Source organism: Bos indicus x Bos taurus, chromosome 15, assembly GCF_003369695.1.
Source record: "Bos indicus x Bos taurus breed Angus x Brahman F1 hybrid chromosome 15, Bos_hybrid_MaternalHap_v2.0, whole genome shotgun sequence".
Lineage (NCBI taxonomy): Eukaryota > Metazoa > Chordata > Mammalia > Artiodactyla > Bovidae > Bos > Bos indicus x Bos taurus.
Genome location: NC_040090.1, coordinates 44,278,252 through 44,291,243, shown reverse-complemented (window position 1 = coordinate 44,291,243; position 12,992 = coordinate 44,278,252). Strand labels below are relative to the sequence as shown.

Here is a 12,992-nt window from a genome sequence, read left to right as displayed (position 1 = left end):
CTCTCCCTATCCCAGGAGTGACTTGAAACACACACACACACACATTCAATGTCAGAGATCCGAGTTACCTGCAGGACACATGTGTGCACACTGCATGTGTGCGCGTGTGTGGGTATATATCAGGTGAACAGAGAGAAAACCAGATGTCAACTTCAGAAACGGAGCTGCCTGATGGGGGAGGGCGAGCCAGGCCAGCTCCTAGCTAGAGCTGCAAGCAGACAATGCGCTTTTCTCCAAACACTCGGGCGGGCAGGCCTCAGGGAGTGGCTATTTAAAACACTTGGCTCCTTTTATTTCACCACCAGGGAAGTGAATCCGGCTCTTAAGTGCCAGAGCAAATGAAGTCATTTGGTTTCCGTGGGCTCCCTTTGCATTTCAGCAGCAGAAATCAGACTGGATGCAAGTCGGAAGGTCCAGCTGAAGTTGTTCTTACTTCCAATTAAAATTGATTCCACAGAGGATTTGGCACCTGGGCTTCATTAGCTTTTTTTTTGAAAAGACACTAAGGTCATGGAAAATATAAAGGACATTGGACACTGGAATGAATACTGTCAAAGATGACCCCTTTCACAAAATGCCATCAAGTATGACCACATAAGGACCTTCTAAAGGCTTGGTTGGTATAAAAGGTTAACAGTGATTTTTGTCAAACGAATTTATAAGATTTCTGCCTTTCTTTCTTTCTATTCTCTCAAAAGAAAGTTTGTCTTTCCAGAGATTATATCATTGATGTAATAAAATATCTACTTAGTTAATTTTCTATCAGAAAAAGACATTGGTTTCCAAAGAAAACTCAACAGCATATAGCATCTGGTTATGCAAAAATACCCAAGATGCAGGTTTGGATACAGTACAAAGCCAAAAAAAAGGTCTCTTTCCTAATATTCAGATCTAATTAACTATTATACAAAGCCACTCATTTCATCCCCCCAATTAACCACACCTAAGCAGACAACATTCTTGGATGAACTTTTCAAAATTTCTTAAACGTTCTCAGTTTAAAAAAAAAATCTCCTTTCAAGTTAAATTGAGATTGCACTTGAACTCCATCCAAGAGCAGAGCTGAACTGAATTATGATAATTAGAAAGCTGTGCCTATAAAAAAGCAGCACAGTTCATGCATTTTTTTTAAAAGTTCATGCCAGAGAATATAAGTTCAATATGTTCTCACATAATTAACATTTCCCACCATTAGCAGCAGTTTTTCAGTTTATATATCAGTAAAAACAACAGCACCCGCCATTGTTGTATCTGCCCCAGCAACAGTGTTTCAGTCACTTTACATACACATCTAAACCTGTCAGATGCTCCAAAGCAACCAGAATTTCCCAACGGAAACAACGGTGGTGCTTAACTTGTTCATCAATACTGACTTTTTCTTTTAATCCCCTTTTCCAATTCTGGGCCCAGCTCCTCAAACTAAAACTACTAGTGAAATCCAATGACAGAGCCTTAAAAACTTATGTGAAAAGGGCAGGAAGCATTGCATCAGGATGGTAAATACTTGGGGGGTGGGGGCCAGTAATACCACCAGGACAGAGCCTTCCTCTCTGCGCCTGCCATAAAACTAGAAAAGACGGCCTCTTAGGAACTCCCCCCACCCCTTATCCAATCAGAAGAGAGACTAGTGGTTTCACAGTTAGCCAGGCAGGACTCCCAGACTATGGAAAGTATTTTCTGTGAATCCTCCCAACCATGCAAAAAGCCAGTGGACAAAAGGAGAACTTAAGAGCTGAAAGCGACCCACCCAGTAAGAAACACTGTCCTGAAAGCCCACTCTTCAGGGCATCCCATTTGCTTTGACTAAAATAAAAATACACATTTCAAAATTCTCTTATGCTGCACCACTACAAAGCCCTAATGTATCTTAAGAAACGGTTGGATTTCCACAGAGTTCAAACTTGGGAGTGTGTCGAGGAAGCTTATGATGACAATCTTACAGACTGAAAACTCTCAACTGTCCACAGCTTTGAAACAAAGCTATGTAAAAACCTACACAAAAATACTCCAGATATTCAGATCCAAACATTCTAGCATTCCACAAACTATCCCAGAATAGGGAAGCCCCCAAACATCCTTGATTTCAGAAGTATTCAATAATTGCAATACAAGGGGGTCAAAATTGGCATTGGTATCTGTCAAAAAGGCCAACTCTGAAACATTAAGGTGCTTACTATGGATCTGAATTACTTGATTTTATCACCTTTGTGAACAAGAAACTAAAATACATCATAGATACTGTTCAAACATGATTTGCGATCTAATTTAAACACCACAGGGTAATCTGTGGCTTCTACAGATAAAATAAGAAAAAGCGCCACGCAGCTGTAAGAGATTACGCCAGTCACCGGTCAGTCCCCCAATAGCCCAGCAGCACAGCCGGAGTCTGTCAAAGGGCAGTAAGCTTACAATACACTTTGCTTGCCGAGTTCAGAAGTAGGACATTCGCACTTTGCAGTTCCAGTCACTGAACTCGAAAGAGGAAGCTGTAATGCCCGCATTTATCAACAGAAGGTGGGCTCTGATTTCGTTGCGGTTTTACAAAGAAAGCTGGACACTCCCTCTGGCCAGTATTCTTCAGTCTTTGGGGAAAAAAAAACCCAAAAGTTTTTATCACTGAACAGATCCAACCTCTAAGCACAGCTTTCACTCCGCAGTATTTTTCCTCTCCTTTCGCAATCTCTTTATTGAAAACAAGATAAAATGCCTAAAATACATGCTTAAAAGTGTTATCTACACAGTTTGTATGTGAGCACAATCATTTTCCATACATGTGATCATACAGGCAGTTATTTGCATCAACCTTTTCAATGATAAGACACCACAATTATCATTGCAGGCAGTTTAATTATGCTCATGATTAATACATGATAACACAAGAGATTAGAGAGAAGAGTAATCCCAAAGACGCACAAACTCCTGTCCCACCACCATGTACAACAGATCAATCCATTTCAGAAGCAAGAAACTTAAAATATTGTTAATGGCACAGATCATTCCTTCAAAGGCCTATCTACCATCTGGGATCTACATTTTCTAACTGTCCCCATCACACATTTTCCCACTGAAAATGTGACAACAAATATGATCTAGATCCCCATAAGTATGTATATTCCGCCAAATTTTCCCATTAAGAAATGCCCTCTTAAACTTGCTGTCCTGTATTGTCAAAACCAGCAAATTCAGAATTGTTTGTTAATGACTGAAACTAAAGCAGCAAAATACCCGAACATTTTTTTCCCTATGACTTGCTTGTCCTTTTTCTTAAAAAAAAAAAAAAAAAAAAACCTGAGGGTACCAGTGCCCAAAGTGTGTATGTGAACGTATTCTTTCTATATAAAGCAAAAGAGGGGGAGGGGCAGAGGAGAAGAAAGGAGGAAGCTGACTTTCCCCAGGCTGCCCCCTCAAGCCCACCACCAGCAGCTCTTAAGTATTAGTACGCTGCTGGGGTCTAGGTACACACTGTAACATAAAGCAAGGAAGCACCTCTCCATGAGATATTCAGTTCAGTCTGACTCAAATTAAGATATCATGTCCTCTTTCTTTAAATTAAATTTCATTAAGTATATGCCATGGTGAGTCCTGGTTTATGTTTTGGGAAAAGAAGCAAAAAAAAAAAAAAAAAATCTCCAATAATCTCTCTCAGGCATGTTCCCTGAATGGAGTCCTATTTGTTACTTCATAAAAGATCACAAGGAGGAGGAATCGACACAAAAATTCTTTCCTTTAATAGTTTTTTACTCTTAAGTGTCACACTGGTTTTATTTCAAACTTGTAAAGAGAAAGAGGGAGAAAGAAAGGAAAGGTAGTCTGATATTCTCCTAAAACTGTGAACTAAATAGTACTTAATCATTAAAGTAAAAATAAAATGGTCTACATTGGCACTTTTATACCATCGGCAAGAACCAGTAATGGATACAGCTTATCAGCTCATTATTTTACACCAACAACAAAAGAATTATAAACTTGGTCCAAAACCTGAAACCTGAAAGTCCAACACAGAGTTGCACATACAAAGAAACACTAAACAAAAATATCTGTGACCATTTATGGAAATAGTGAAATTAGAAAAAAATCAGCCTTTTCCCTAAAAAACAATCAACAATTCAAAACCTCACTGTTGACAAAGGTTCAACTAATACATTTGTCTTTTCAGAGCGACTTTGTAATTAGTTCTACTATTTCCTTCTAAAAAGGAAAGATACTTACCAAAGTTGGATCTAAGTCTGGCCCTTACAAGCATTCAGATGAGCTTGGTGCTCATAGTTTCTGCTATTTACAGAAGGGCACAAGCCCAACAGTGAAAGGATGAAGCACTGGGCAAAGCCTGACGTCTGTTCCTCAACCACCTCACAGTACCCTGGTAGAGAAGCCCCCGTGCATAAGACACCAATCAAGATTCACTGCAAAGTGCAGAGAACAGAGCCCACTCCCTGATCTGAATTTGCAGTGGGATCACATCTTCCTGAAGGGATCTGTCTATTCAGGTAACCACCTGCAGGCACCCAGCACACCCCAAGCCATCAGACCACCTAAACTTCCAGAAACAATCAAGGGAAAGGGTGGGGAGGAAGAAACATGTGGGTTGGTTGTCCTGAAGAACTAGACAAGTGTTCTACTCATTGTACTATCTGTAACATTTTTAAAATACACACACATATATATATATATATTTAAAACTCTTTTGAAAGCTGATAGGTCTTACAGACCTTTCTGTTCCAAGACCTGGGCTTCCTCCAAGGCACTGTTATTAAAACTCGGCCTTTTTACATGACCCGCTCCTGGAACATCATCTGTCTCTAACTTTTCAGGGCTTAGTGAAGTCAATTTTCATTTCTGCAAATCACAGGCAGCCACTTGTTTCTGAGAAGTTAACAAGCCTCCTGAGAAATGCTAATGGCTGGTATTTCATTGTTTCATAAATATTTTTATACAGTGACAGCATTCAATTTTAAATAAATCTTTTAAAACAATTAAAAAGCCAAGAAAATTAGGATCTGGATTTTATTTTCGTGGGAGAAAAAGAAGGGAGGTGTGAAGCCCTCCATTGTCTTCAATTCATTTAAAAAGCTGCTCCGGTTTAAAAAAAAAAATTACAAACATTAAAAGAAAAAAAAGGAAACTCATAGAAGTTGAACTTTCTTTAAAGCGGGCCTGTGGACTTTAGAACAAAACAAATGTTGCTGCTACGAACAAAGAGAAGAAATGCACTGATTTTCTCCCCTCTGGGGATCATTTCTCTTCCAATAAACAAACAAATCCCCCAGTATTTCCTACCGAAGGGAAGTTTTCCAGGGAGAGTCTCCTCCAGGATTTGGTGGTAACTGCGACTCAGTCTTTTTTGGACACAATGTTTCTGCTGACTCCTGAAAATTTTCCACTTGAATGTGCAATGAAGCGGCGGCGGCGGCAGCAACAGTCCTGGAGAAGCGGCAAAGACGACCGTGCCTCCTTTCATCTTTGAGAAGAAGGAGCGAAACCCCCGCCAGCAGCACAAGTCGGCGCAGCCCCCGGGCCGGCCTCGGGGGACCCCGGCGCCTGGGGCGGCAGGGGAGGCGCGGCGGGGGGGATCGGGCCGGCTTCGGGCTCCCAGGCGGCGCCGGCGGCTCTCCCCGCCCGCGCTCGCTCCGAACTTCTGACTTCTCCCAGAAAAACGTGGAAACTGCCCGAGGGTGTGTGCGTGTGCGCGCCGGCAGGCGGACGGGCGCAAGAGGGGGGCGCGGGGGGCGCGGCGCGGCCGGCCCGGCGCCTGCAAGGCCGCCTGTTGCCGCGCGGGCTCCGCTGCGCGCGGCCCAACTTGGCGTCCCGGCAACTCCCGCGGCGGCGCCCGGCCGCTCACCTTGAAGGAGCGCGGGGAGGCGGGCGCGGGGGCCCGGCCCCGGCCCTCCGCGTGCCCGCTCCTCTGCCCGTCCGCCGCACACAAAGCAGACTCCGGAGAGAAAGAGCGGACGGGGCCAGCCCCCGCCCCCGGCGCCCCGCGCGCCCCCCGCACCCAGCATCAGCCCCGCGCGCCAACTTACCTCGGCGAAGGGAGCCGCCGCAGCGCCTGGCGAGTCCGAGGCAAACTTCGGCGCCGCTTCCCCCGCCTTCAGCTCGGAGCCCGGCTCCCTCCCCGATTCCCGATCCCCGGGCTGGGCCACCCCACCCCTGCCTAGCACCGCTCCTGCCCCGGGGCCGGCTGGACGAACTGGGCTCCTGCCCGCGGCTCCGGGCAAAGGTGGACGGGGTGGGGGGGATTCACTGCATGGCCTGTCCCCGGACGCGGCCGCCCCGAGCCCGGGCCCCGCCGCGCGGACTGGCCCGCAGGGTGGAAGCGAGTCTGCAAAGTGCTTGATGGGCGCCCGCGGCGGGCGGCGGGGCCGCGGCGGCGGCTGCAGAGGCTCGGCTCGGCTCGGGCGGCGCGGCACGGCGCGAGCGATGCTAAGAATGTTCGGAATGAGGACAGGAATGAAATGAACGCCAGGACCGAACTCGCTCCGGAGGGGTGGGGCCTCGGTGACGTCATGCGGCCTGCCGCCCGGGGCCGGGGCGGGGCCTGCCGCCGCCGGTGACGTCATGGGGATTCGGGGCGGGCCCGGCTGGGCAGCCTAGCCGTTGGGGCGCGGGCGGGCTCCATCCCGAGGGGCGGCGGGGCGGAGTCTCGCGCCCACGGGGGAGCGGGGCGCGCGCGGGAGCCGCCCTGCCCCTTCCCGGCGCGGGCTCCGGGCTTTGTCCTGAGCTGGGCGGGGCGGACCAGGGCGGGGAGGGCGCCTCTGAGGTGGCTGCGCCGCGCGGAGAGCTCTGGAATCCTGGGTTCCCTCCTCCGGGCGGGCGCCGAGACCGGAGCTGCGCGCGCCGCGCCGGCCCTGCCTCAGTTTCCCTGTTCCCGGGCGCGGAAGCTCGCGCGGCCGCCTGGAGCACTCCTGAACTCGCGGAAGTCTGCAAGTGCGGGCAAGAGAAGTTTCTGTTCTGAAAATTCACGTCGTTGTTCTCAAGCGCGGTGGACGCCTTCTCGGGGCCGGATTCCCAGCCTGCCATGACTTCCCCTCTTTTCCACTTTACAAAAGTTCAGGGCTCTCATTCAAGTCGAAGTCAGACCTACTGTTCGGAAGGGAAACCTTTAGCATAGCAAAGAAAAGAGAACTGCGGAGTTCCTAATGATCCTGCCCTGCTAACACGGTTTCCTCCGAGTCGCTCAAGAAATCGAGTTCACTCATCCCTGCGAGTTGTACTTTTCGAAAGCAATGGGTCAGGTAAAAACTCCCAAAATTTTTAAAGGCTACCTCCGACAGTTTCACGTCACTCTTTTTTTTTTTTTTTGCGTGGGGGGAGGGGTAAACTTCATTTACACATAGAATAACTTTAACCCTACCTTTCGAAGTACTGACGCTAAAGTGACATAGCAGACGCCGTGGATAAAATCAGAAAACACCTGGATAAAGCTGAGCTACTGTGGCAGAACTGTCTAAAGTTTGGGGGTAATTGGTAACCGACAGTTTCACTAAGATCAAAGTAGCAAAGCAATCCTGCCCTGTTGATTTCTTTCCTTGGAGCACTTTGCTGTCCTTTTTAGTTGGGGCCACCAGCATACATAATACCGCCTGTTTTGTGCCCCCCAGGAGGCCCCCTAAATATGGGTAACTGAGAGAAGCTGAATGTGACTGGAGACAGCACATTTTCTACAAAGCATAGCTTCTACTAGCGCGTTTTTAATTGAAATTTTTGTTCAGAGAATTGAATGCAGTTGTAAAAAATAACAATATAGAGAAAACCTTTGTTCAATTTGCCCATTTCTCTCACCAATGGTAATGTCTTAACTGTAATATCACAATGGGGATATTGGCGTTGATACAATCCACCACATCTTATATACATTTCCCTTCTTGTATTCATTTGTGTGTGCCACAGTCGGAATATTGAGATTGATAGAATCCACCGCATCTTATACACGTTTCCCATTTTACTTGTACTCATTTTTGTGTGCCTGTATTTAGTTCAATACAATTTTCTGTGGTGGCTAGGTATCCACCACAGTCAGGTACTGATTCATTTTAATTCTATCTAGTTTGCATGCAATAACACAGTGATACAATGAGGCTCTCAGTAATGACTAGCCACCATTAACACTCTGGTTTTTGGACATTTGTTAGGAAAACATAAAATTAATTTGGCATTACAGCTGTACAGGGCATATCTGTCTCCAAATACCATCTTTTTAAACACGCCAGAGAGGGTCTAACAGCAGTTTCAGATAGTAAGGTTTCAAAATCACTATTTGTTAGCCCAGTATACCTGGGTGCCTTTCTGACACTAGCTGCCATCTCACAGTCACCTGGCATTATGAGGTCTCCCAGTCCTTAATGAATTCAGGGAAAAAATCCTTTGCCTGTGATTCAATGCTCTTCATGGTCAGTATTTTCTCCAACTTCTCCCATCTACGTGCATATTTTTTGAGATTCTCCTCAAAAGCCTTTTCTTCCAGGTAGACTACTCACATAAATATTTCCTCCCTAGTACCCTCAAAACTCCTTGCTCAGACACACTACTTGATTTATGGTGAAAGAGAAAGTCACTCAGTCATGTCTGACTCTTTGAGACTGCATGGAATAGTCCATGGAATTCTCCAGGCCAGAATATTGGAATGGGTAGCCTTTCCCATCTCCAGGAGATCTTCCCAACTCAGGGATTGAACCAGGGTCTCCTGCATTGCAGATTTTTTACCAGCTGAGCTACCAGGGAAGCTGTATTCTGTTACTTAACTACATACTGGGATGTCCCGTTTCTGAGCCATTAGAAAGAGGACTGGGTCTCATTCAGCTAACGGTACACTGCCCGGGACCTCCACATAAATTGGAATAACTTTTGTAGTCTCTCCACCATAACCTCCACACAGTCTTATTCTCCTCATCCATCCATTGGTCAGTGAAGAGGAGCTAACAATCAAAGGCCCAGGAGCTGTTCACCCCCAGCATCTGAGGACAGGAAAAGTAGCTCCCACCTGCTGAACTACTACTAGTTAGCCCGTGGCATTTTGCATTTACCATTTCCGTTCATCCTCATGGCACCTGTACAAGGTAGCAGCAGTCTTTGGCTCAGTTTATACAGGTGAGGAAGTGAGCTCTAGGGAAATAATGACTTGCCTATGGTGCCATAGTCAGAAAAGAGTAGAGCCAGGTCCTGAATTTTTTCTGACTTCAGCCTATGTTCGTAACCACTCTACTGCCCACAAAACTGAAATGGATATATGCGGCGTGCTGTAGAATTCTAGACACTGATCTAAGTACTTCCCATATATTACTTCATTTAATCCCTACAGTCACTCTATGAGGTAGATGCTTTAATGTATTCTCATTTCATCAATGAGCAAACTGAGAATCAGAGTGGTGAAACAATTTGGTCAAGATGATACTGCTAGAAAGTACAGAGTGAGGATTTAAACACAGACAGTTCAGTTCCAGATTTCATGTTCTTAACCTTCCACTAAAGGTCCCAAACTCAGTAATATACCAAACACAGAAGATTGAGGTCTGCAAGGGGTAACTCCTCTGAAATGTAACAATTATATGTAACACCTATGATAAAAGAGAGTTTGTTACCTTCATGTTTTAACAAGAAAGAACCTAATTTGTACCATGTAAGAGAAACAGTGATCCACTTAATGGTAACAAGTCATGCTGAGATAGAAGTTGAGTCTACCTGAAACTAAAAAGGAGAACCAGTGGTTAGAATTTACCATGAGGAAGCACTCAGCTCAGAAAGATACTACTTTGAAAGACAAAGATGTCTAATTATAATAATGATACAGTTTATCTTATTTCTAAGAAGATGATCCCTTTTTCTTATAGGAGTGAAAAAATTGGTACAACCAGGTTGGAAAAGTTTGGTATTAGTTAGTGGAATTGAAGCTATGCATACTTTGTGAGCCAGAAGTTCCTCTTAGAAATACAGCCAAGAGAGAGACTCAGGTATGTGTGCACCAGGACACATGTACAAGAATGTTTGTTGGGGCATTTTTGTAGTAACCCCAAGCAAGAAACAACCCAAATGTCCATTAATAATAGAATAAATGAATTTTTATATAATCATATAGTGGAATACTGTACAGGGCTGAAAATGAGTAAAGTACAGTTACATACAACAATATGGATAAAGGCTAAAAATACCATATTGAGTAAAAGAAGCATACAATTTTAAATATCCATATTGTGTTTATACAAAGTTTAAGCAAAATTTAACAGCATTGTTTAGAGATATATAATTACATTCAAAACTAGAAAGAAGGGGAGGAGAACTAGATAGAAGAACATGAAGTAATTACCAGTAAATCTGGTTTCATGATTTATTGGTAATCATGATAACCATCATTAGTGATTATCATGAATGATAGGATGTTCTGGCAAAGAGGGGAGACATGGGAGAGGTTTTATAGGTTACATGGACATTTATGATAATAATTAATTAGATTATATATTTGTTTTAAGCATTCTTTTTTACATACCTGGTATATTTCACAATTTGTTTCAAGTTTTTTTGAGAAATAATAGGCATACATCACTGTATAAGGCATACAGCATAATATTTATATATATTGTGAGATAATTACCACAATAGGTTCAACTAACATCCATCTTCTCATATAGGTACAATAAAAAGAAAGGAAATGTTTTTCTCCTTTTGATGAGAACTCAGAATTTGCTCTCTTAACAACTTTTCTTTAAATCATATGGTAGTGTTAGCTATAGTCCTCATGTTATATATTGCATGCCTAGTACTTATTTCTCTTATAACTGAAAGTTTGTACCATTTTACTATCTTGCTCCAGTTTCCTCCACCTCTGGTAACCACAAGTCTGATCTTTTTCTATGGCTTTTTGCTATTGAGTTTGTTTGTTTTGTTTAAGATTCTGCATATAAGTGAAATCCCATAGTATTTCTCTTTATCTGACTTAATTCATTTAGCATAACTCCTTTAAGATTCATCCATGCTGTCCCAAATGATAGAATTTCCACATTTTTATGGCTGAATAATATTCCTGTGTGTGTGTATCACAACTTCTTTATCTGTTCATCCACTGATGAACTCAGGTGGTTTCATATCTTGGCTGTTATAAATAATGTAGTTAGGAACATGGGAGAACATGTATCTTTTTCAGTTAGTGTTTTCATTTCCTTGGGATATACTCCCAGAAGTGAAATTACTGGATCATACCACTTCCTGATGTTCAAGCTGGTTTTAGAAAAGGCAGAGGAACCAGAGATCAAATTGCCAACATCCGCTGGATCATGGAAAAAGCAAGAGAGTTCCAGAAAAACATCTATTTCTGCTTTATTGACTATGCCAAAGCCTTTCACTGTGTGGATCACAATAAACTGTGGAAAATTCTTCAAGAGATGGGAATACCAGACCACCTGACCTGCCTCTTGAGAAATCTTTGGGCATGTCAGCAAGCAACTGTTAGAACTGGACATGGAACATTGAACTGGTTCCAAATAGGAAAAGGAGTACGTCAAGGCTATATATTGTCACCGTGTTTATTTAACTTATATGCAGAGTACATCATGAGAAACGCTGGGCTGGAGGAAGCACAAGCTAGAATCAAGATTGCCGGCAGAAATATCAATAACTTCAGATATGCAGATGACACCACCCTTATGGCAGAAAGTGAAGAAGAACTAAAGAGCCTCTTGATGAAAGTGAAAGAGGAGAGTGAAAAAGTTGGCTTAAAGCTCAACATTCAGAAAACGAAGATTATGGCATCCGGTCCCATCACTTCATGGGAAATAGATGGGGAAACAGTGGAAACAGTGTCAGACTTTATTTTTCTGGGCTCCAAAATCACTGCAGATGGTGACTGCAGCCATGGAATTAAAAGACGCTTACTCCTTGGAAGGAAAGTTATGACCCACCTAGATAGCATATTCAAAAGCAGAGACATTACTTTGCCAACAAAGGTTCGTCTAGTCAAGGCTATGGTTTTTCCTGTGGTCATGCATGGATGTGAGAGTTGAACTGTGAAGAAGGCTGAGCGCTGAAGAATGATGCCTTTGAACTGTGGTGTTGGAGAAGACTCTTGAGAGTCCCTTGGACTGCAAGGAGATCCAACCAGTCCATTCTGAAGGAGATCAGCCCTGGGATTTCTTTGGAAGGAATGATGCTGAGGCTGAAACTCCAGTACTTTGGCCACCTCCTGCGAAGAGTTGACTCGTTGGAAAAGACTCTGATGCTGGGAGGCATTGGGGGCAGGAGGAGAAGGGGACAACAGAGGATGAAATGGCTGGATGGCATCACTGACTCGATAGACGTGAGTCTGGGTGAACTCTGGGAGTTGGTGATGGACAGAGAGGGCTGGCGTGCTGTGATTCATGGGGTCGCAAAGAGTCGGACACAACTGAGCGGCTGAACTCAACTGAACTGAACTGATTGTAGTTCTATAATTTTTTGAGAGTCTTTTGTACTGTTGTCTATAGGGTTTGTACTAATTTACAATCCCACCAACAGTGCACAAAGGTTCCCTACTCTCCACATCATTGTCAGTATTTATCTTCTCTTGTATTTTCATAGTGCCCATTCTAGCAGACACAAATGATATCTCATTGTGGTTTTAATTTGCATTTCTCTAATGACTAGTGACATTGAGGATTTACCTGTTGGCCTTTCATATATCTTCCTTGGAGAAATATCTGTTCAGATCCTTTGCCAATTTTGTAATTGGGTTATTTGTTGGGTTGTTGTTGTTGTTTTGCTATTGAGTTATGTGAATTCTCATAATTTTAGATATTAACCCCTTATCAGACGTATGATTTACAAAAATTTTTTCCCAATCCCTGTGTTGTCTTCTTTGTCAATGGTTTCTTTTGTTGTGTAGAAAATTTTATTTGATGTAGTCCCACTTGTTTGTTTTTAATTTTGTGCCTTGTGCCTTAGGTGTCACATCTAAAAAGTCAATACCAGGACCGGTGTGAAGGACCTCTCTTCCTATGTTTTATTCTAGGAGTTTCATGGCTTCGTCACTT

At 43.8% G+C, this 12,992-nt stretch overlaps 1 protein-coding gene across 10 annotated transcripts in view; it reads right to left on the bottom strand.

The window, feature by feature from the left end:
* The window catches only part of TEAD1 (TEA domain transcription factor 1), a 274,391-nt gene extending 267,819 nt beyond the window's left edge, over positions 1-6,572 (bottom strand). For 6 of the 10 annotated variants that reach the window (XM_027563306.1, XM_027563307.1, XM_027563309.1 and 3 more), the window contains exon 1: positions 6,021-6,572. In XM_027563306.1, coding sequence (XP_027419107.1) covers positions 6,021-6,557 — 537 coding nt within the window. In that variant the 5' untranslated portion in view covers positions 6,558-6,572. Of the gene's footprint in view, positions 1-5,277; positions 5,422-6,020 lie in introns of those variants that run through there. The other 4 variants (XM_027563316.1, XM_027563315.1, XM_027563314.1 and 1 more) reach the window with 3 other exon arrangements.
* Positions 6,573-12,992: the final 6,420 nt, after the last annotated feature.